We start from the raw sequence: 21920 nt of genomic DNA on the forward strand, positions 1-21920 counted from the left end.
CTAGCATCATTGATGTAAGAAACCCATCATTTACTACGTTGAAAAATGAATAGATAGATAGATAGATAGATAGATAGATAGATAGATAGATAGATAGATAGATAGATAGATAGATAGATAGATAGATAGATAGATTAAAGGAAATATCTTCAGTTCTAGACTATTAAAAATATCCTAATAACCTAACAGACTTGACAAAGGAGGGGAAAACAGTATAAAAAACTCTATGAATTCCCTTTGCTTGAAGCTGTTCCAGAGCTTCACTTCATACCTTCACGTCATACCCCTGTGAAGGATTTTGCAACAAGGTCAGTTTTAGGAAGAGGTTGGGATCAGTTTCCAAAGTGTTTTGTTTTACTTACAGGAAAACAAAAAACGTGGACACTATTCTGTCTGACCTGTGTGTTCAGTGATCCACACAGCCTGGAACTTCCACTGTCTTTATGGCTGTGTGGGTAAATTGTATGACATTCACTTTGATTATTCACCTTTCATTACAAACTAAAAGCTGGAAATTACATTTCTGCATTGCTAAGCTTTGTTGACTAGAAGTATGATCATTATTTTTACGAGGGCTCTGATTAATTTCCCTTAACAACAGAATATTTATTAATTTTCGGAACTGCCACTGTGGGCATAACGAGTATAAAGTATGCAGAATAAATATATTTTTCAAACGGAAGTTGGCCAAAACTATTTTTAAATAGCTGGATACATAAGCGGAAGCAAGGATGGATGTAGGAGGAGGAGGTGGGTGTGTCTCTGTGCACGAGTGACGTCTTGTTGGTGGGACGCATGCCCCGTGCGCACTGCGCGTCCCGGCCTGTCAGTGGCAGTCAGATGGAAACGTAGGCAATAAATTTGGTGAGGTCATGTATTTTTAAGCCGCGCAGCCGAATAAATGATCATTCAGCGGCGGCATAAACAAATAGCCCGCAGCCCCGGAACGTTTCACCGCTGAACGAGCAGCCGGGGGATCGATAGTTTGATGATTTGATGACAGAGGTAAGAGGAGGATTCGCACCTCCGCTCCTCAGACGTGCTTATTGTTTGGTCGTGGGGGGAGGGTCACAAGTGGCTATGTTCACGCCGCTTCACCGAGCGGCTGTTGTGTTACATTGTAGCCTCACTGATTAACAGAATCCCTCTTGTTTGTTTTAAATGTCGTCAAAGTCTAATAGTCCGTGCACGGTTCGCTCACAGATTCAGGGAGAAGCCGACCGGTGTCATCACCGACTGTGTCAAAATCAGGGCCTGGCTGTCATATCGCGATGTGGCTGTTATTATCACCGTCAGCTATCTCTGCCATCGACAGGACAAGGCAGAGGGGTCGTGTGTCCAAGGTTAACACTCTGACATGGGTTGAAGATGAATAATAGCGGTCCTTCACTCGGTCTCTGTTATTAATGTGTATCGCTGAGGCTCAGCGCGGTCATTTTCTTCTTGTAGTCTTTTTCCGTACATTCTCTGCGCGTGTGCGCTGGAAAGCAGGTTGTCTAAACTTTTGATTGAGCATATTTTAAGGTTGCTATATGACAAAAAATATCCACGAGGCAAACTCTAATAAACATGTACATGGCTGACATATCCATTGTGTCTGTTGATGAGTGATGCATGTAAGCTGAGACAATGGGAGATTGTATTCTGTTGTGGTAAATTGCAAATGCTGGTTTTCTTGTGTTAATGTTTATATGCATCCCTAGGAGCTGACTGAATGAAGTATAGACTTTGGAAGCTATTTGTTAAATCAATAGAGTGAAGCAACTTTTTCTTTTTATAGAAAATAAATGGTGAATCATTAGAAGGCAGTGAACTCTGTGAATGACCTGCTGTATTTGTGCTTTTGCAGAAAGCCTGGAGCTGCTCGATGATTCGCAGCACTCTGCATGCCTTTAAATCCGTCCAAACTCCCAGCTTCTTGAGTGCTGCATGAGACTACTAATGTGGCTGCTGCAACCCTTATAAATACTGCAGCTGACACATAACTGCAATCTAGCAGTAAGGCAATTGATTTTAGGGGAATTTGCTGCTGCCACGTGCAGTTCTAGGCATCAATACCGGTTATTTCACATTAGGGACATTGATATTAACACAGTGTGTGACCAAGTATGAATATAGGGCACAAGAAGATATCAAGTGCAATTTCCTCACTGTAATAATCTGGCCCGAATTATCATCACAGATAGCCATTGCTGCAAAAAATAATGGCTTAGATCATTCGTCGTATGTGCAGCTAATAACTATTCATATCACGGCCATCGCTACATACCAACAGCGGTGCCGTTTAAGCCGTCATAACTTGGATGAGCACAATTGTCTTCCGGTCTGGAATATAAAAAGAAGCAGCATGTCTATTTTCATGTTGTGAGGGAGGTGGATGTTATGGACGTCTTTGTGACGTTGGAGGAACAGAAGGAGAGCTGACTCACTTCATTCTGGCAATTATATCCCTCATATGGACTGTGTGTGTCGGAAGAGTGGAAGAATGAGAATGAGAATGGGGAGGGTGATTATGTCACTTACGTAAGAACTGAAGAAAGTGAAAGGAAGCTGCTTAGTTTTTCTCCTTTTTTAGGTTTTAGGCGTTTCAGTTTGATGAACATCGTGCGCACCAGTCGGCATCCATGTGTTGTGTATTATCTGGGCTCGCGGTCTCATGGTGGAACCTGACCCAGTTAACATGTGCCCGTGGAGGACCTGCTTGTAGAACTGAGCTGGATTCCTGGGCTGGGGTCCAAACTCAGCGGAATTATCACCGGGCTTGATTTTCCATGTGATAGAGTCACTCTCTGAGTCGTTTCATATGATGAAGTAGACCTCCCTGCAGCCTGCTGTTCTGCCACCACGGCTGACGATATCAAATCTGCCGTCTTGGTGCGTTTCAGAGTTTGCTGAGATGAGGAATTGCCCGCAATGCTTTTAGTGTGAAATTCAGCACTCTCTTTTCTCCTTTACTCCTAATCTGCTTTCTCTGGAGCAGGGAAGGGCAAGTGGGATATCTATTGTGTAGTTCTGGCTCTGCAAAATATTTAAACGCGTCTCCGTCTCCACAGAGGACATTTTTGGATGCACAGAAGGAAGTAATCAAAGATTTCACCATGAATAAAAACAAGAGAGAAAAGGAGTTCTACAGCGTCGATGTGGGGGACTCAACATTCACCGTGCTGAAGCGATACCAGAATTTAAGACCCATTGGATCAGGAGCACAGGGTATCGTCTGGTGAGTGGTTCAGCCTCATTCTTATTCAGTCAACAGCTGCTTGGAGAAATAGCGGTCACTCTTTCCATTAGTCCACGACAATCTAATTTAATGACACCTTCTGTTACTGATAAAACTAAAATTCAAGCCCACATCAGTTGTAAATTGTGCCACTTTATGTTACAAGCTCAGACCTCGAAGGTGTTGAACTTGAGTATCGTTATTTTTTTTATCATGTCTTACACCCATTTATGCTGATTTATGTGCTCTTCAGCTCTGCTTATGACCAAATCCTTGAAAGAAATGTTGCCATCAAGAAGCTGAGCCGGCCGTTTCAAAATCAGACCCACGCCAAGAGGGCGTACAGAGAGCTAGTCCTAATGAAATGTGTCAATCACAAAAACGTAAGTGGGCAAAGTACTCAGATACTTTTCACCAGTAGGAGACATTGTAATGGTTTCAGTGTGTTCGAGTGTGCATGCGACCCAAGTTGTGTTTTATTTTGAAATGCCACAAAATATAATTTTGATTAATGCAACTTTATACCCGCAGATCATTGGTCTGTTAAATGTATTTACACCACAAAAATCATTCGAAGAATTCCAAGATGTGTAAGTATCAAGTTACACAGGCAGCCTACAATCTAAATATAATAAATCCTGTCACGTGTTTTCTTGAAATGCCTCTTTAGCTTAAACTGTAAATGGTTTCCGCTCTGTCAGATACTTGGTGATGGAGCTGATGGATGCCAACCTGTGCCAGGTCATACAGATGGAGCTAGACCACGAGAGGCTCTCCTATCTGCTCTATCAGATGTTGTGCGGAATAAAACATCTCCATGCTGCGGGCATCATTCACAGGGTAAGCATCAGCTGGCCATGAACACACACACTAATGCCAGGGAGTGTTCTGACCTGTTAAACCTGCTGTGATACTTGACGCTGAGGTGTTAGGGCACACGGTCATCCGGCATGTCTTTAGGTGGTGAATGCAGTCTTTCAATACAGTTTTAATGACTAAACCCCAACAGAAATCGGATTACTTTATAATTATATTGTTATTATAGAGCATATGTTGTTATAGCTACCAAATGACAGAGCAAACATTCCTAATAAAACATCTTTGAACAAAATCCTGATTTTCTATCCGTTCTTGTAAGCTGATACAGACTTCTCACCTCCTCTGACGATGGAAGGTGAATCATTTTCTCATATGGATCAGTGAGAAGCAGGTGTGAAATGAATGGATGCGCTGTGATTTACAAGAGCAACGCATCAGTGCTGCAAGAAACATGCAGCCAAGTGTGCTTGAAATTGTGGCACCGATACCTGACAATTGCCGCTTACTGACACGAGTATTGATCAAACATTGTTCAAGAAAGAAGCATTATTTTCTCCTTAGCATGAAACATCAGCCTGTTGCCATGAGATTTATATGAAAGTGAGGAAAGCATCTCAGTAAACACGTCTGCCTTTTGTTGAAACGGAGAAGGAGGTTCTAAGCCTTTTTGCTTGTTTGCTCCTCTGTAGGACCTCAAGCCCAGTAATATTGTCGTCAAGTCAGACTGCACACTAAAGATTTTAGACTTCGGCTTGGCTCGGACAGCTGCGACGGGCCTCCTGATGACACCGTATGTAGTTACACGGTACTACAGAGCACCAGAGGTTATCCTGGGCATGGGCTACCAAGCCAATGGTGGGTGATTTCCTTTGTGCTGTATCTTATTAGTCTACACCGTCAGCCTTTTTAGATTTTCAGTGTAAAAAAATGAACTTCCGTTGCACCATAGTATGAGGCTTTAATTGATATTCAGAGATAAATCTTGCTTTAAGCTGCATGCTTCTTTACACGAAGGGAAATTGCTTGCTAACTCACCTCTTATATATAACTAACCTGTTGCTGTGCATTCTCCTTACCTTTTATTGGCTTTGTTCAGTGGACATATGGTCTGTGGGCTGCATACTAGCGGAAATGGTTCGGCATAAAATCCTTTTCCCAGGAAGGGACTGTATCCTTGTGTCTTTTAAATTCTTCCTCACCGTTATTTTTAACAGTCTTTTATAAAGTTTCTGTCAGATTTTTCTCTGTTTCATCATCACGTCATTAACTGTCTGTTCAACAATGCTTTCTCCCACTCGAGCTCACCCACATCCGGCTGTCGCGGCTTCACTTCTGTTCTAATTGCCGCTCCTCTTCTGTTCCGTTTTACATTCTTCTCACTTTGTTTTATTTTTGTTCATTTGTGTCCTTTTTTCCCCTTCTCTTCACCATTTTTGTTTGCATGTCCACCTCCCTGCCATCTAAATGTTCACTTCCAGTGGATGTATGGTCAGTGGGATGCATTGTGGCTGAGATGATCAGGGGAAGTGTGTTGTTCCCTGGCACTGATCGTATCCTTCCCCATCATTGATTTATCACTGTGTCATCACTTCATCTAGTGTGAAGAGATCCACCACCATCCCGAGAGTTTTTCACTCCGCCATTCCACCAACATTACCTCTGTCATTCCTTTGCTGCTTCCACATATCGAGATAAAATGCAGGCCAATCTAGATAATAAATGGTGGTAGCCGCCGAGAGAGTACACACTATAGTTATGTATTGGCTGAATAGGACAGAAGTGAATAGCCATGCCACCATAGATCTTGTGTGCAGATACGTGAGTAGAGCTGTTAGTGTTTGCACCTCAAAGAAAGCTAAATGTCATGTTGCCCTTATGGTCTTTTGGAGCGTATGTATGTGGCCTTTTCCCTTAACATTTACACTTCAGACATCGACCAGTGGAACAAGGTAATTGAGCAGCTAGGCACTCCATCTCAGGACTTTCTAATGAAGCTGAACCATTCAGTAAGAACGTACGTAGAAAACAGGCCCCGCTATGCTGGATACAGCTTTGAGAAACTCTTCCCAGATGTTCTCTTCCCTGCCGACTCTGATCACAACAAACTGAAAGGTGGTGTTTCTTGTCATGACTTAAACAACCAATAAATGATTCATCAAATGACATCCTTGTGATCAATAGCATGGGATCTTAATTGCCATCATTTTTTTTTTGTTAATCCCCCACAGCAAGCCAAGCTAGAGATCTCTTATCCAAGATGTTAGTAATTGACGCCTCCAAGCGTATTTCGGTAGACGAGGCCCTGCAGCACCCCTATATTAACGTTTGGTATGATCCAGCTGAAGTGGAAGCGGTAAGTGGGTCGCTGATACTGCGTGATTCTTGAATGTGTTACATGAGATTTTAATCACATCACTTTCAGTGGAAACTTGGCATCACTCTTCTACCACCAATATGCCATTTAAACCATTTTTTCATTCTCAGCCCCCACCAAAAATCCCGGACAAACAGCTGGATGAAAGGGAGCACACCGTGGAAGAGTGGAAAGGTTAGACAGCCTCCTGTGACTGTAAATGTTTGACTCTTAATTTATTATTTACCTGCCAGACAGAAGCCACACAGAAGTGAACCAGAAAGCTATGATGTTTGAAAGTGATACTTAGTATGATGTGCACGCTGTGGCAAAGTACCAGGTGGTCAGAGTTTGTGATATGGATGTTATGAATGGTGATGAAGTGACCTAATCAATTTCTATTAAAATAAAGCACAAAAAAACATGTCCAAGGAGATCCAGTAGAGCAGGATTGACTGTATAAATGCAAAGAAACATCAGATGAAGCTCTGCATCTTTGCCATGGCTGCCAGATGGTGTATTTAGTGACTTTAGACACCTTTTTAAAGCCTCTCAGTTAGTGTTTTCCACTGTGGGGAACCTGACTCTATTGGCCATGAGAGGACTTAAGATTGTGAGTAAATATCACTTTCAGTTATGTAGCAGGATGAGCTCATCCTTATCCCTGCCAGGTGATAATGACCCCTCAATCATTTTTAGAAGGGTCACACCAGCACAGCCAGTCCAAATTAGTAACATGTTGCTATTTGGACCGTACAGTATGCAGTACACTCCAGCTATACGGGAAAGCATATGATGATTCCTCTCTCCCTCCCACCAGATTGAATGAAAACGAATTTCCTTTTTTTTTGCAGAGCTGATTTATAAGGAAGTGAGTGAATGGGAGGAATGGAAAAGGAACGGAGTTATAAGAGGCCAGCCGTCTCCTTTAGGTGAGTGATCTTGAGAACTTAGGGAGATAAGAAGGTGGAAAGGATTCATCTGCAATATTTTTTTTCACATAATGTTTGTTTATCAGATAACAAGACAAGTTGTAGTTTCATAAGATTCAGACACCCACTCTCTGTGCATGACTGAGTAATGCACAAATGGTTTATTAGTAAAGCCAGGGAGACATCAAGATGGACTGCACTGATATATCTTGGCTTTCTAGTCTTACTGACCTCTTAGAGGGCTATACAGTACGAGCTGAAGAGAGTGGGATGACCCACTTAATCTCCCGAGCCAAAGTAAATGATGCACATCCTGCTTGCCCAGTCCCATCCTAATATAAATCATTTGTAGCAGAAAGTAGCTTATTTTCTTGTAAAACACCAGAAAATATCACTGACCTGTGAATTTTTGACGAAACGTAGGCGTTGATGTGTGTTTTTCGCAGCACAGGTGCAGCAGTGATCGACAGCCCTCCTCAGCCCACATCTTCCTCTTCCTCTTCGGCCAATGACATCTCGTCCATGTCCACAGAGCCCACTGACCCAAGCAGTGACCCCACCATGACCTCGGAAACAGACAGCAGCTTAGACGGTCACACCTCTTTGGGCGCGCTGGCCTGCTGCAGATAACGTTAGACACGCAGTGCACATACACACGAACAACGTGGAAATGTCCTTTCTCATCAGCTTGTGTGATGGGAGAGAGTTTATAGGCCAATGAAACTTGTCATGTTAGTTTGTAGAGCCGTGCTTTTTAATGTACAGATTGTCCCCCCCCCCCCCCCCCCCCCCCCGCCCCCCATATAAAGCTGTAAATGACTGTGGTTTGCAATTGTATCATTATTACTGTATTTTTGCTGCAGAGAGTTTTGATGTGAAACTGTGATGTATGTTATGAAAGAGACGGATCTGATTTTTTTTTTCTTTTTTTAGCTAGTACTACAAATTCAGATGCCATACCGTTAGCACTACAATTATGTTGAGTATATTTTTGTATAGTTTTTTCTTTTTGGGTGGGGGGTGGGTTGGGCGGGGCATTTGAATGAACACTAATTCTGTCTAACAGTAAACTATAGCACACTTGATCTTGGATCTTAATGCAAACCGATGATTTTATTTTGATATTGTTCCTCATCTTGTAGAAAGTGCCCCTTGCTGCATCCAAGTTAGCATATTTTTAGCAAACAGTCTAACAGTCAATGCCCTGACACTGTTTCCTTTTTTTGTTACTATAGCGTACTGTAAACTGATTGTATTCTGACTAGTTCTTTTACTTAGATGTAATTTGTAGTTGACGGTCTGTTGGATGAGCAAGAGCTGGATGAAAAGAGAGCAAGTAGAAATGTAGAATGAGTCGATGATTACTGTGAGCGTTGTAACAACCCTACTGGCTAGATTGAGTGCTGTTTTGGGGACATCACCAGACACCAAGTCTAAATTAGTCACTTTATCCTACTGTCTGATATTATCTACAGCTGTCTGATATTTAAGATATTTAATTTAAGTGCCCTTACTCAATTCCATGATTTTTAGTTCTCTTCCGTCGTCGATGCTCCTCTCTTCTGTGGTGCATCTTTCTGAGTTCTACCTCACACATGCACTCATTCAAACATGTTTGTGAAGAAACAGTATCTTGGCACACATCATTTTGAAAGAAATGCAAAAAAGTATATATTTTTTTCTGTATTGTTTTCTGTATTTATTTATTTATTTGTTTATTTCAAGCTAGGATGCATTGTATGTAATGTACATTTAATCCAGAAGCACTATTTATATGCATTTTGTTTTCTGTGCAGTATAGTTCATGGATTAGTAAAGTTAGTGACAGATCTGTACATTTTACTGTAGATTGCACTGTATTTATGCTTTCAGAGAGTCGGGAAACAGACATTTGCTTTTGCCAGGATAACTTTTTGTAAGGCTCAAATTCCCAAAATGTCCTTTTTGCCTGTTTTTTTTTTTCATAGTAGGGCACTCCAGGCAGTAACCCCTAGCATCAGCTCCCAAAATGCACTTTGGGGAATGCGACGCTGTCCTGACCCTTTCTTGGCCATAATTCAATTTTTTTTTTTTTTTTTTTTTTTTTGCTCCTCCTTCATTGTCCTTAGAAATAAAACCAATAGAAGAGACTAAGCAGGATTTTGCCTCTGAGTAAATCTGATATTAGTGCAGGTACATGTGGGGAAAAAAGAGCCATTCAGCACTACTGGTACAATGCATTCTTCTGATTGGCCAAACACTGTCAGCAACGAGTCTTTTGGGAAGGTCACTTGCCTCACTAACAGACCAAATATATACATCAGAAAATGGAAACTGTCAACCTTCAACTCCTGCAAATAAAGAGTTGAATTTTAACGTCTGACATTATTCTTTCTTTTACTGAAAGCTTACATTTCTTTCTAGAATATCAGCATCAACAATAACGTATCTATGTATTATGTACCTCATAATTTTTAGTAAGGCCTTTTCTGGTTTCTTACAAGGAAATTTCAATTGCTAATTAAATGACCTATGGTGTATAACAGCAAGGAATGACAAATAAGAGGTGCTTGGTCCAGAGGAGTTCTTGTTTGGCACCGGCACTGGTCAGTGTAGGCACAAGAGAGCTGTACTAAAAGATGGCAATTAGTACTGCGCTAGAGGTATTTGGTCTTCAAAGCTTTGGGGCTGGTTGGGCGTCCCAGTAACTGAGCTCCTCCTCCACTGATGGACCAGATGAAGGCAGGCTGGTCTGGTCTATTTGGTCCGTGTTGCTCCTGTAGTTAGATCTCCGAGGGTTTTGAAGAATTCCTCCATCTCTTGCTGAAGGAGAATGTTGCGATTTTCTGCATCTTGATGTGCCCGCTCCGAGTTCCTGAGTCGGATCTCCAGCATGTGAAACTTCTTCTTCTCCTGGTCTAGCTCCTCCTCGAGGCGGTTTATCTGGGACTGGTAGTTGGAACAGGACTCTTCCAACCTCAAATGAAATAAATATAATTAATGAAAAATATTACATGTATGAATAATAATGAATAAATAAATAATACATTTTGATTTTGAATGGCTATTATAAACAGAATGGCAAATGACTCATTCGTACTTGCGGATACGGACTTCATAGCTTGCCCTCTGTTTCTTCAGTTCCTGCTTGAGCTGGGCCACCTTGCTTGTGGCATCTTCATTTGTTTCTGCAAGATCATCATCTTCATTGCAGCTTGGACTGTGATCCAAAGTATTTGCACAGTCCTTCAACTGTGTGGGCCTCTCTTGACTCGGTTCTAATTTTGTTGCTTTATCGCTCCCTTCTGGCTCAGACAATGAAATTTCGTAAGACGTCCAGATGGACGAAGTGTCAGCAGGTAGACTTAGACTGGAGGGGGCCACGTTGTCATAAGCAGACAGTCTGTGGGATTGGTGGAGAGCTCTGTGAGACAAGGATGTTCGAGAAGAGTCTTCATCAGAGTCTCTGTGAGAGTCTTTAAGAGTAGTTTCTTTAAGGGAGAGGGTTGAATCCTTTAGCGATAGAGTTGAGTCTTTTAGTCTCTCCCCAGATGAGGTGGTACGTCTGTGGGCTCGGAGGGATGACAGACCATTCATTAACCAGTTGCTCCCCCCGGCAGCTGACACGTCCCCTGCAGATCCCCCTATTTTCCCTCTTGGCCCACCTGAGGTTGCACTGCCCTTGAAGGTGGATCTCCAGGAAGGCAATGCTTTAGCTTGTTTGCTAGGGCTAACAGCTGCATCGCTTCCAACTTTTCCTTCAGTCTTGATGTCTTCCTCTGTCTTGCTTTTGCTCTTCCCTTCAGTCTGACTTTCCTCACCCTTGTCCAGTGTAACAGGGCTCACTGCTGTTACCTTAATGTCTGTAGAAGAAGTGGAAGGTTGGGCTTTTTTATTAGGCATTTTGGAGCTTGTCCCTGAGGGATGTGGGTGGTCAGGGTCTTCTTGTGAAAGCCATTCCACCTTGCACCTTTGGCTCTCCTGGCGCTGTATGGGAACCTTAATCTCTGTTTCTGGCTCCTCACGTTGGTAAAGTCGTGAGTGTTCACTAATCAGCACAGTCATTAGGTGCTGCACCTGCGTACTTCCTGTTTAGAATGCCAAACAAAAATACAACAAATTTCTCAAGTTATCTTGAAACTTTGTACACACTGATTGAAATGCAAGCTTTTGTTCACAAATTTGCATTAAATTAGCAAAGATCGATGTGCTCTCTAACCCTCCATCATGGTGACTGGATCCTCCACTCTGGGCCGAAGGATATTAGGTCCAAACACAGTGGCCAGGTTCTGAACACTCATCTTATTCTCATTGGAGTGAGACTGCACCTCATCCAGAAACCTGAACAGACACAACCAAAAGCAAAACTTATTTTCATATAATCATAAGTGCTAAGCTTTGCTAAAGCTGGCTTTAAAAAATAATCATGATCGAGAGGTCTCATTGTGACTGGTGCGTGGGATTTTTTCCATAATGTAAGGAGTTAGAGAAGATATGCAATTATGCACAGTGATGTCACTTCCCCTGATGAAGACAATGTGGGTGTAATGAATGTCTCTGGTTTGATAGGCTGACAAATCATCAGTTGTGAAGCCGTGAAGGCAGAATAATGAGTCCCATCACAATGACATCAGCACTGATATATATATAGGTGACAAGATACAGTTTACGTACTTGCAGATGTACTCAAGGAGGTTGTAGTTGACCTGAGGAAGTGATTTCACCTGTTTGCCGAGCTCTGTAATACCCTTGGAAAAAAGTAGATGTTTATTGCCAAGAACAGATTTTGAAATGTACCAGTAAAGTCTTAAGTAGACAATTCAATACCATTTCTTTATCCTTGGTAAGAAGCTGTGCGCAAGAGAGAAACTGTGTGTATTTGGAGAATGGGATTATAGGCTCTGGCAGCTCTCGTATGTACAGCTTTAACAGTGATGCCACTGTGTGGACGTCTGTGGAACTGAAAGAGAAAAGGACTGCACAATATAGAGTACTATTCCATACAGATAATGGCTTAGCATACTGTTGTGGATAAAATTCCCCCTCCCACTGCCTCACCTGTCAAACACTGGCTTCTCACCGCGGTCAAAGGCATCCTGCAGTTCTCTAACATGATTGGTCTGTCCGGGGGCCCTGAAAAGGCCCTCCTCCTTCAGTCCATTTTCACGGATGAAGCATACACACTGCTCAACCAGCACAGGGACTAGTCTCTGAGGGCCACATTGGGATTCATACAACATTGTCTCCTCTAGGTGCTGCCCAAAGACACCTTCAGTCACAAAACCAAGAAATTCATGTGACTAATAGCTCAAAATTTTTCTTATGCAAACCCCGTATCCCTTTTTTAAGGCATGCAGACCCTTCTGTGTTCATGTGTGTCTATACAAGGACATTTTAAAGACTCAAACCTCCACCAAGTGGAGCCCATATAGCTCTACGTATGGCTCTGACCCATTCTTCCATGTCGCTCTGGGAGCTGGCCATCAGCAGGAATGATTCATGGCTTATACCAGTTCGATCCTTTTCTCCAGCCCCTGCTGAAAAGAGAGCCATGCTTCAATTTTGTCTCGGTCCCTATGGAATAATGACTAGCACATTTCAAATTCACTATTAATCATATGGAATCAAACACAAAACAGATAGCACCTCTGCAAATTAGATTGCAAGTGACTTTGCATAATTACTTTGTTTACAGATCTCATTTGCAAACAATCTCCACCAGCTGCTAATATCAATATCAGTATTCTCAATAACCTCATTAGCTCAAGCGCCCCTGTAAAGTACAAAGACACAATCATGCAGCTCTGCCTTTTCTTCCTCTGGGTGAACACAGCTTGATGCCACCCGGGATGACATTTCAGTTTGACATTTAGTTCATTTCAGCACAGCTTTGATTACCCTATGTGGAATTCTCTCCCGTCGTACCCCTTTGCCTTTGAAGAGGTGGAAATACTCAGCAGAGATAAAAGCATAAAACTTAACTCACATATTTTAGAAAAAGCAATACAAAACACAGGATTTGAAAAGTGGGTTTAGCAAGGATTGCACATGGCTCATTGTGGAGAATACATATTAGTACCCACATTCATTGCTAAGTCCTGCACTGTGGTGCATAATGTGTTGTGTGTGAGAGACAAACAACCCAGAAAGAGAAGGCTTCCCATGGGACACCAGCAACTGCACCATGCTTTTCACTCTTTTCTCTCTCTGTCCTGGACCTTTCCTCACGTGTGTTTTCACACTGTTTTTTTTTTCCAACTAGACAGTCTTTTCCTACAAGGTCACATGAGACTGAGGGCAGTGTATTTGCATATAATAAACCATTTATTACAAACTCTACATATTTATTGCCAGCCATTTTCCTAAAACAAATGTGTTTTATATATTTCTGGAACAGCTTTCTAAATTGAATGTATGAGGAAAAAAATCCACTTATATTCTAATGGAAATTTGATATTCATGCTTCTGTAAAAAGAAATGAAACAGCTGATTTTATGTAAGGTGGTAAATAAATAAAAGTAAAGTACTCCCTAAAAAGTACTTTTGGATATTAATATTCAAATCCATCGAGCAGCAGGAAGGTGTTCATGGTAAAAAGAAAGTACACCCCCTTTTAAATTGGGATTTAATGTATCTAGATATGATAAAAAATAATCTGCACGTCTTAAAATTATGTAACTACAACCTCAGATGAACTACAAAACTGTGTTGTTATTTATTTAACACGTGCTAAGCCATAATGCAGAGGCAGTGTGTCAAAAACTAAGTGCACCCTTACTACTTTGATAGGAATTAAGGAGGTAAGTAAGAGCCAGGTACTGCTGATCAAATGTATTTAATTTCCTGATCATCAGACAGTGATCATCTAGAAAGTAGATGTTTGGCAGTTTGCTTCTGTGGAGGATTCAGATATTAACCAACACAATGCCTAGGAGGAAATATGTCACTAATGATCTTAGAGATGCAATTGTTGATTTCCAAACAATTTGAAGTCTATCATTTTACAGTTAGAAAGATTATTCCGAAGGGGAAACGTTTAAGACCTTTGCCAGCCTTCCCCAGAAGTCGAAGTCCCAGTAAATTCACCCAATGGTCAGACCATGAAATACTCAGAGAAACTGAAAACAAACAAACAAAAAAACTTAAGAGATAAGACTCTACAGGCCTCAGTTAGCATGTTAAAAGTTAAAGTTCATGACAGTAGAATGACCTGTCCGAACAGTTGCCAATAGAAAGCATCTTATTTCCAAAAAGAGCATTGCAGCTTGGCTTAGGACGGTTAAAAACCTTCTTTGGACAGACAAAATCAAACACAGCATTTAAGCACAAACTGCCCAGCCCAGTGGTGGATTGTGATTTGGGCTTGTTTTGCAGCCAAAGGACCTGAGGTCAAATGTGAGGTCATCAATCTGAAAAATAAAGCTTAGATAAAGCAGCAAATCTACAAGAAAATGGTTGAAAATAAAAAGAATCAAAGTGTGAAATGTCCCAATCAAGGTCGAGACCTCAACCACGAAATACCGTGGAGGGATCTTAAGCATGCTGTGGACAAATGAATGCCCACAAACCTCGATGAGCTGAAGCAATGTTGTAAAGAAGAGTGGGACACAATTCTTCGACAATAATTTAGGACACTGATAAAATCATACAAGAAATAATAACGTGAAGTTATTATTGCTAAAAGTGGTTTTACGAGATCATGTCAATGTGAATCACATAGTTTTTATACACTGCTTTGGCATTTTGGATTAATTTTGGTTAAATAAATAATCATGTAATATGTATGTGTTGTTGTTGTTCACTTCAGGTTGTATTTAAATAGTTTTAGACCTCGTTAAGGATCAGATCATTATTATTTTTATCACATCGTGATATATGAAGCCTTAGAATTAGTAAAAACTGTAATATCTACATAGAGTACAGTGGCTCAAACATACACCTAGTGAATGCATTTAGCACTATCAGTATCAAAAGTAAAAGTGCTCACTGTGTACAAAAATGGCCCCAGTCTGGGCTACATTATATTCTAATTACATTAATTATTAATGCATGCATTACTGGAGGATTTTGCTTTTACGTTTAGTTGCAGTGGGGCACATTTATTTACAGCTGGGTACTTTTATCTGTTAGAATTCATTGCACTTTAAGCTCGCTGTAAGCATGATTTATGTATATCTATATATAGTGACATTTTGAACAATGACATCAGGGAGGCATCTTAATATCCTAAAATCGTCCTTCACTGTGACCATCTAACACTACCAGATGGTACAAGAGATACTTGGATCAGCACAGGTTAAACAGAGGTTTGCTGCATGTATAGTCTGATCACAATCACAGCAACACAGAGAAAAGTACCGCTTGGTAAAACATAAAGTTTGACCTAAAAATCTAAAGGGAGCCAAGTGCGAAGTTTTCTATTTGGCACTCGGTGCTAAACAGATTGTTCAGCATCTCTTGAACAAGGCTTATTTACTTACTTGTTTCCTTATATAACAGAACTGTCACTGTGCCAACTCACCTGGAACAATTTCAAAAAGGTGGCGGCCAGGCTCGTCCTGATTGGCAGGCACCTCATTGACCTGACTACCCTGAAGAGGAATACAACCCTGCCGGAGAAAGGCGAGGAAAGTGTGAGATATCAGAGGTTCTGGACAAGGGCATGTAGTGAATGTTAAATATTATGGAGCGCTGAGTACACGGGACTCTGGGCAATTGTCCAACAGAGGGAGGCAATGATGATGGAGGGAGGAATGACTCAGGGAAACATCTCTTCATCTACTTATCCTACTGGTGCTTCCTGATGTACTAGCATTTTTGATCCTTTCAGCACAGATAGGGTCAAAGGTCAAAAACTAAGTGCTTCAGACACAACAACAGGGTAGGTAGTTACCACATAATCAGTGTATGTGTCAGGGCAGTAACAACACACTATGGATTTAATGGAGACTGTGGGGAGGTCTTAATGGAGCTGATTTTCTGTGTGAAAGATAATGATATTTAGTCAGCCATAGCGCGACACCAAGTATTTCATTTAGCAAGCAGTTTAAAAAAAACAACACGGTCACTTTTATTTCACTTGGCTATTTAAGAGAATGGAAAACACATTTGGTTTTATTTTAGTTGAAAAACACAGTCGAGTGATTCGTTTTGGGTTCTAAATACTAATCGGATCAGTTCAAGAAGTTGGCTCAGACGTTTCAGGGGGAATGCGATGGAATATAACAGAGCAGCCTTGCAACAGGTGACATGATGTCAGTGCCTCATATGTGCTATTTTGCAATACCTGTGCTTTGCTTTCATCCTGATCCTTGTAGAAATACAGAGCTTCGGTCCTCAGGACAAACCAGCGCAGCTGCCAGTTTTTCATGATACTCCGCTGTCTCTTGAGCCAGCCCGCCTTCAGCGCTTTCTCATGATCCAGAGGAGAACAGGGCCTGGAAACCCTTGTCAACTCTCCGAGAACCATGCTTTTGGACCGCGCTGCATGGGTACACACATTGAGATCAGAAAAAGAGTGACAGAGACAGTATTCCACAAAGACACGGGATAAGTAATTTTCTAAATCTTTCTTTGTAGTCTCCCTCAGGTACCGCTAAGCCCACAGCATGGCCCATGCATCAAGATTTCATCTGAATTCAGCCTACAAAGGGAATGCCTCCATTTCACTGCAAAGCCATCTTGTTTTCAGAAACCCGTCTATTTCTGTACATGTTTTAATTTGTTTCAGATATTAACAGGGGCATTCATTATTTCCAGTCTCATTGCTATACATAGACATGTTTTGCTTTGGATCAGACTGTGCTTTGACTGCTACAGCCGGAATTAAAATATGGATTATATATTAGCATCTGTATGCCAAAGGAATGGAGCAAAAACTGTGACAGTAGAGCGATCCCTGGGGAGTCAACCAGCAAGAGAAAAGAGAGAGATAAACACAAGGCACAGGCAGAGGGGAGAAGAGAGAAATCAATGGCATCTTTTTTCCTTGTTAATTGCATTTTGCTTTCTGCTGAGGACAGCAGGGAAGGTATCTTTAAGGGCCTGGACAGAGATCTCTCTTTCCTTTCCCTCTCCTGTTTCTTCTCTTCATCTCTCTCTTCCTCTCCCTCCCTCCCTCTTTCTCTCTCTCTGTTATCAGCTCTGTGTCTGGACTCCTCATTTCTATTCCTCCCCTTGCTGGACATCCTTCCTTTGCAGAGTCATGATTGCTGAGAAGGAAGAAGAATGACTGTGTGAAGCTGTCATTTCCAAAATGACAGCTGAAGCAGGCTCATCAAGGTTTATAAATACAGCAGATATAATGTAACCGTGTCTTATACATCTATATAAAAGCAAAACAAAACCTCAAGAAGGAATGGATTTTTATTATTCTGCCAACTATTAGTTAACAAGGATCATATTGCTTACTTCTCACCTAACCTATAACACAATCACTAATGAGCTATTTTTATAAGCTCACTGGAAATAACCAGTGATGGAAGAAGTTTTCAGGTCTGTTAGTTAACATAGCAACACCTGAATATTTTGAGATTAATGATTAACACAGTAAAAATAGAAAGTAAAGCTTAAAAATTGTATTACTGAAGTAAAGTACAGCATCCTACCCAGTATTTGAGTGAATGTAAGCCTTGAACAGAACTATAGTCATACGTTCTGGTGCAAATATGACAGCTACATCCGCCCACTGTAGTATCAAAAGTAAAAGGGCTCACGCTGGTTAAGATTATTAATGGTGCATTACTGTAGCGTTTTGCTGTTTGGTTTCATGTTTGGTTGCAGTGAAGCTGACTGAAACTATTTTATTCACCGCTGAGTAGTTTACAATTTAAGCCGATTGTAAGTGTTGTAAATGTATATATAAACAGTTTAATCTAAAGTAACAAGGACTCGCTGTGGTGGTAGCGACAGTAGTTTGAATATTTGTATATATTTGAATATATTCTATGAGGTTTTACCTTGTGGATAGCTGCTCCAACCTTTAAATGATTGAAATGTAAATTATTTATGTATTATTGAAATAATTCAGTTATTAATATAAAATGTATTATATGTCATTACCATTTGAATGAGATAAGGGTGCAATAATACATTTATTAGTGATGATGATAAACACAGCTCAGTTCACAATGGTCTTCCTCTCAATTTTGAATCTATGGTATCTCAAAAGGACCACATAATATTTACTAAAGCCCTTATGTTATCCACTCAAATGTTTCAGTAATCATCCAACTATACAGATAATAGAGGAACTTCATCCACATCATTCACAGTTTTGTAAATGTCTTCCAGTATAACAGAGTAGGATCCAGACCCAGCTCTGAGATGCTGTTTGAATTTGCCCTAAAAGATGCTGCATAAAAGGGTCAGTGGAGAGCAGAGCTGGGAATCTAATCAAAGGAGGATACCATTACAGCAAATGAGAGATGGCAAGCGCACAAGACATGGCAAGCAACTACAGCTACTGCACTCTCTGACTGTATCCGTGAAGGAGAAAGCGGAGGCACTTCTCCACCCCATCATCTTTTATGATCCGATTTTTACGGCTGGTCTAGAACAAGTGATCAGCTGCCAGGAGAGAAACGAAGGAACATCTTCGCCTAAAGACACAGAAATATGAGGCTTCACGAAGAAGATGTATCGGAACAGCAACTACAATAATAATCATTTTTTTCTCAAATTAAGGTGGCAGCTGTCACAACTGCCCGTGGCACCTGCAACAGTGTGTCAAACGGTGTGTTATCTAGCAACCACTTGCTATGAAGAGCACAGGAAGTATTTATACACTGCATCATGATGATCTCGGTGGCAGGAGCTGTTCCTCTGATTTATTGCTTCCATATTAATCTTTACAATATCATGTGAGAGGAACATATATTTGGTGTCAACTTCTGTGGTCACAAATGGATTTTACCCAGCATTAGAGGAACTATGTTTGAGAGTCAGCTGTTGGGATTTACAGGGGCAGAGAGTCACGCATTCCTCCCAATTGGATCTCTGTCACCTGCCAAAAACCCACAGCCGAATAGCTGGGGAAACCTTGAACAGAGATACAGTCATGCGTTCAGGTGCACACGTCAGAATACAGGTGATTTTGAGACGGATAATTATCTTCCCAGCACCGATGCTTACTACAACGTGCCTCATCTCCATCAGAATTAAATCTTCTAGGAATAAGGGTAGTGTAATCACCTGAGGAAGACATGTCGGATTACATCACCCTATAGTAGAGCCTGTTAACACTCAGTGAGCTCTCCACAGAACAGCTGAAGCCACTACACTCAGGATCATGCAAGAAAATAAATCAAATTGCTAGTAAAATGCTCACTAGGATGCAAGGACACACTGCTCTGCATGTCATTATCAGTGAAAGCACTAATGACAATATTGATTATAGACAATGAAAAAGACAGCAGACTAAGCTCTGCAGCAGCAGCAAGTTAAATAAAAAAAGGAAAAGAAAAAAGAAGCAGAAAGCAGCAAGACAGGAAGGCAAGACAGAAAAATGAAGCCTGGATGAAGGATGGAGGAAAGGGAGGAGGGACTGTGCTTACCCCGGCGTGCCTGTTTTATCTTGGGGCTCAGCATGGTTACCGTTGCTATACTGCTCCTTCTCACAGAGACATGACCGCATCCCTCTGTTCACACACTATTCCTCACATACACGCTCTACCGGCTCCTCTCGCTGTTGCCTCGCCCTGTTACTCCTCATCCTCCTCGAGCATCTCTCTCCCTGGCTCACAGTCTTGCACTCTGTCTGATTTTACACTCACACACACATACACACACACACACACACTTAACCTCACACTCTCCTCTGGATCCCCTCTTTCCTTTACGTCTGACTCCCCCTCTCTGTCCCACTGGCCCAGTACGCTGTTGTTCTCACATACCTAGAGCCCTGCCTACTCTCTCCCTCTCTTTCTCTTTGGTCTGTCTCTTTATCAGTCACTCTGCCTTCTGCTGCACACTCTCAGTATCAATTTCTCACCATCTATAAATACGTCTGGCTTGGTGTCCTCTGTCTTGTCATCCTTTTCTGTGTTTTTAGCTTTGCTATTGCTCCACAGTCTTCACAATCCCCACAGCTGGTTGTGGAGATTTGATTATGGGCTCATGTGAACCCTGATGTACAACCTCAGATCAATATATTTGATTCCACTGACATCAGTCTCACCACTAAGTGTTATGATGCAGTGAAAGTAGATGTGACACCGCGATGTCGACGTATAGCTGTAAATCTCGGAAGTTTTGCTGATATCTTTAAGTGGAATTAAATACATTCAACCCCTGTGACAAGCAGGCATTTAGAAATGTAACATTTCTTCAGCTGTTTTAAGACTTTAGAATAGACATATAAAAAAACTGCAATGTATGTGAAAATGTCTGGATATCCTTCTAGTTCTAAATTCATCAACATCAACTTTGTTTCCTAAGGACATCTTCAGAACTTCACGATTTTTCTATTTCTTCAGACCTGAAGAAGCACCTACCGCTGACTCCCCTGAGGTCCGGAGTCAGCCGAGCACCTGGTGAGGATCTAAAAATGAAGCTTATTGATGCACAACAATCAGAAACAAGTTATAAAAAGGTTTCAATTTCCTCTGTCTGAAAATGTCATTAAAAATGTCACTTAGAGGAAGTCAAGACAAGAACTAGAAATCCATTAATAACCTTTAGAAAAAACTGTCTGCTTGGGAGGAGAGATGGTCCATCATCCACAGCCACAAGTCAGTGTATGAAGTTTGTAAGGCAACATGTTGATCTGACAGCTATTATCAGATAAAGTAAAATTAAGTCACAATCACTCGGACTTTGGAGAAAAGTCCAATAGACAGTGGATCCACATAAAGTGGAAAACACTGAAATCCACTTAGAAAGCTTTTCCCCTGTCAGGAGATTAAACTTGCTGGGAGGCAACATCCCCAACCACTGGACCGCCCTAACATTAACATTTTAAAAGAATGTCTTTTTAAATCTCTGTGTTTTTTTGTGTGTTTTTTTTTTAAGTATGTAAGCTTTGGCCATATAATCCATCGCAGACATTTGGCAGAACAGATTTTGGGTGGACATATGTTCAAATCAAACAAAACTGTATTGTAAACACTCATGTTAAGCATCCTTTCTCACTCAGGGTGAGATTTACAGTCAGACAGTAAATGCCAAAGTACCTCAATCACTCAGTAATTTGTGTGGTAAAAACCAAAAGTCTCGAGGGTGTGATGTTCTTGTTCCTGTTCAGCTTGTTCAAAGGTTGTAGTCTGTTAAAAAGCCTCCAACTCATGAAATCAAGAGGGTGGATGAGACCAATATGCAGTACAGAGACACTGTAAGAAGAAAGAGCTGACTGAAATTTCTGTAACAGTCCGTTATTTACAAATGACACCAAACGTTAGGACTTTATGAAAGAGAAGCATTTGTAATAACATAACTTTGGCCATAGAAACAGCTTAAACTCTCACAGGCAGTACAAGGATCACACAGATGGATACAGAAACACTGATGAAAAAGACAAAACAAAATTACTGCTTAACTTCATTTGAGAGCTCAGATGAAGTTAAGCTTAAAATAAATAATCAGCTTGTATTATATGGTGACATTCAACACAAAACAAGTT

General features: G+C 41.1%; 2 protein-coding genes across 6 annotated transcripts; one reads left to right on the top strand and one right to left on the bottom strand.

Annotated features, from left to right (window-relative positions):
- Positions 1-817: 817 nt before the first annotated feature.
- Positions 818-8101, top strand: mapk8a (mitogen-activated protein kinase 8a). 4 transcript variants are annotated; one of them, XM_087850246.1, is made up of 12 exons: positions 818-1005; positions 3054-3220; positions 3474-3603; positions 3752-3810; positions 3922-4060; positions 4729-4894; positions 5136-5207; positions 5969-6151; positions 6268-6392; positions 6524-6587; positions 7247-7324; positions 7748-8101. In XM_087850246.1, the coding sequence occupies exons 1-12, from the start codon at positions 997-999 to the stop codon at positions 7834-7836; spliced, it is 1281 nt and encodes a 426-aa protein (XP_087706372.1). In that variant the 5' UTR covers positions 818-996; the 3' UTR covers positions 7837-8101. The 4 variants fall into 4 exon arrangements, with proteins under 4 accessions (XP_087706372.1, XP_006808049.1, XP_006808050.1 ...); XM_006807986.3 differs by having other exon boundaries at positions 7776-8101; XM_006807987.3 differs by lacking the exon at positions 5136-5207 and adding an exon at positions 5518-5589 and having other exon boundaries at positions 7776-8101.
- Positions 8102-8998: 897 nt separating this feature from the next.
- arhgap22a (Rho GTPase activating protein 22a) lies at positions 8999-20201 on the bottom strand. 2 transcript variants are annotated; one of them, XM_006807985.2, is made up of 10 exons: positions 19858-20201; positions 16590-16786; positions 15825-15912; positions 12712-12837; positions 12362-12572; positions 12131-12263; positions 11978-12051; positions 11523-11644; positions 10404-11391; positions 8999-10280 (listed from the first exon to the last, which is right to left on the bottom strand). In XM_006807985.2, the coding sequence occupies exons 1-10, from the start codon at positions 19889-19891 to the stop codon at positions 10061-10063; spliced, it is 2193 nt and encodes a 730-aa protein (XP_006808048.2). In that variant the 5' UTR covers positions 19892-20201; the 3' UTR covers positions 8999-10060. The 2 variants fall into 2 exon arrangements, with proteins under 2 accessions (XP_006808048.2, XP_006808047.2); XM_006807984.2 differs by having other exon boundaries at positions 12712-12840.
- Between the last annotated feature and the right edge of the window lie 1719 nt (positions 20202-21920).

The sequence above is a fragment of the Neolamprologus brichardi genome, chromosome 13 (assembly GCF_056152115.1).
Source record: "Neolamprologus brichardi isolate AB-2024 chromosome 13, ASM5615211v1, whole genome shotgun sequence".
NCBI lineage: Eukaryota > Metazoa > Chordata > Actinopteri > Cichliformes > Cichlidae > Neolamprologus > Neolamprologus brichardi.

Coding starts and splice junctions, on each gene's coding strand:
- arhgap22a (XM_006807984.2), bottom strand. CDS start 19,891: ATGCTGAGCCCCAAGATAAAACAGGCACGCCGGG. Junction 16,787..19,857: donor GATAAAACAGGCACGCCGGG/GTAAGCACAGTC, acceptor GTACCCATGCAG/CGCGGTCCAAAAGCATGGTT. Junction 12,264..12,361: donor GAGAAGCCAGTGTTTGACAG/GTGAGGCAGTGG, acceptor TTTCTCTTTCAG/TTCCACAGACGTCCACACAG.
- mapk8a (XM_006807986.3), top strand. Junction 3,811..3,921: donor TTCGAAGAATTCCAAGATGT/GTAAGTATCAAG, acceptor CCGCTCTGTCAG/ATACTTGGTGATGGAGCTGA. Junction 4,895..5,135: donor CATGGGCTACCAAGCCAATG/GTGGGTGATTTC, acceptor GGCTTTGTTCAG/TGGACATATGGTCTGTGGGC.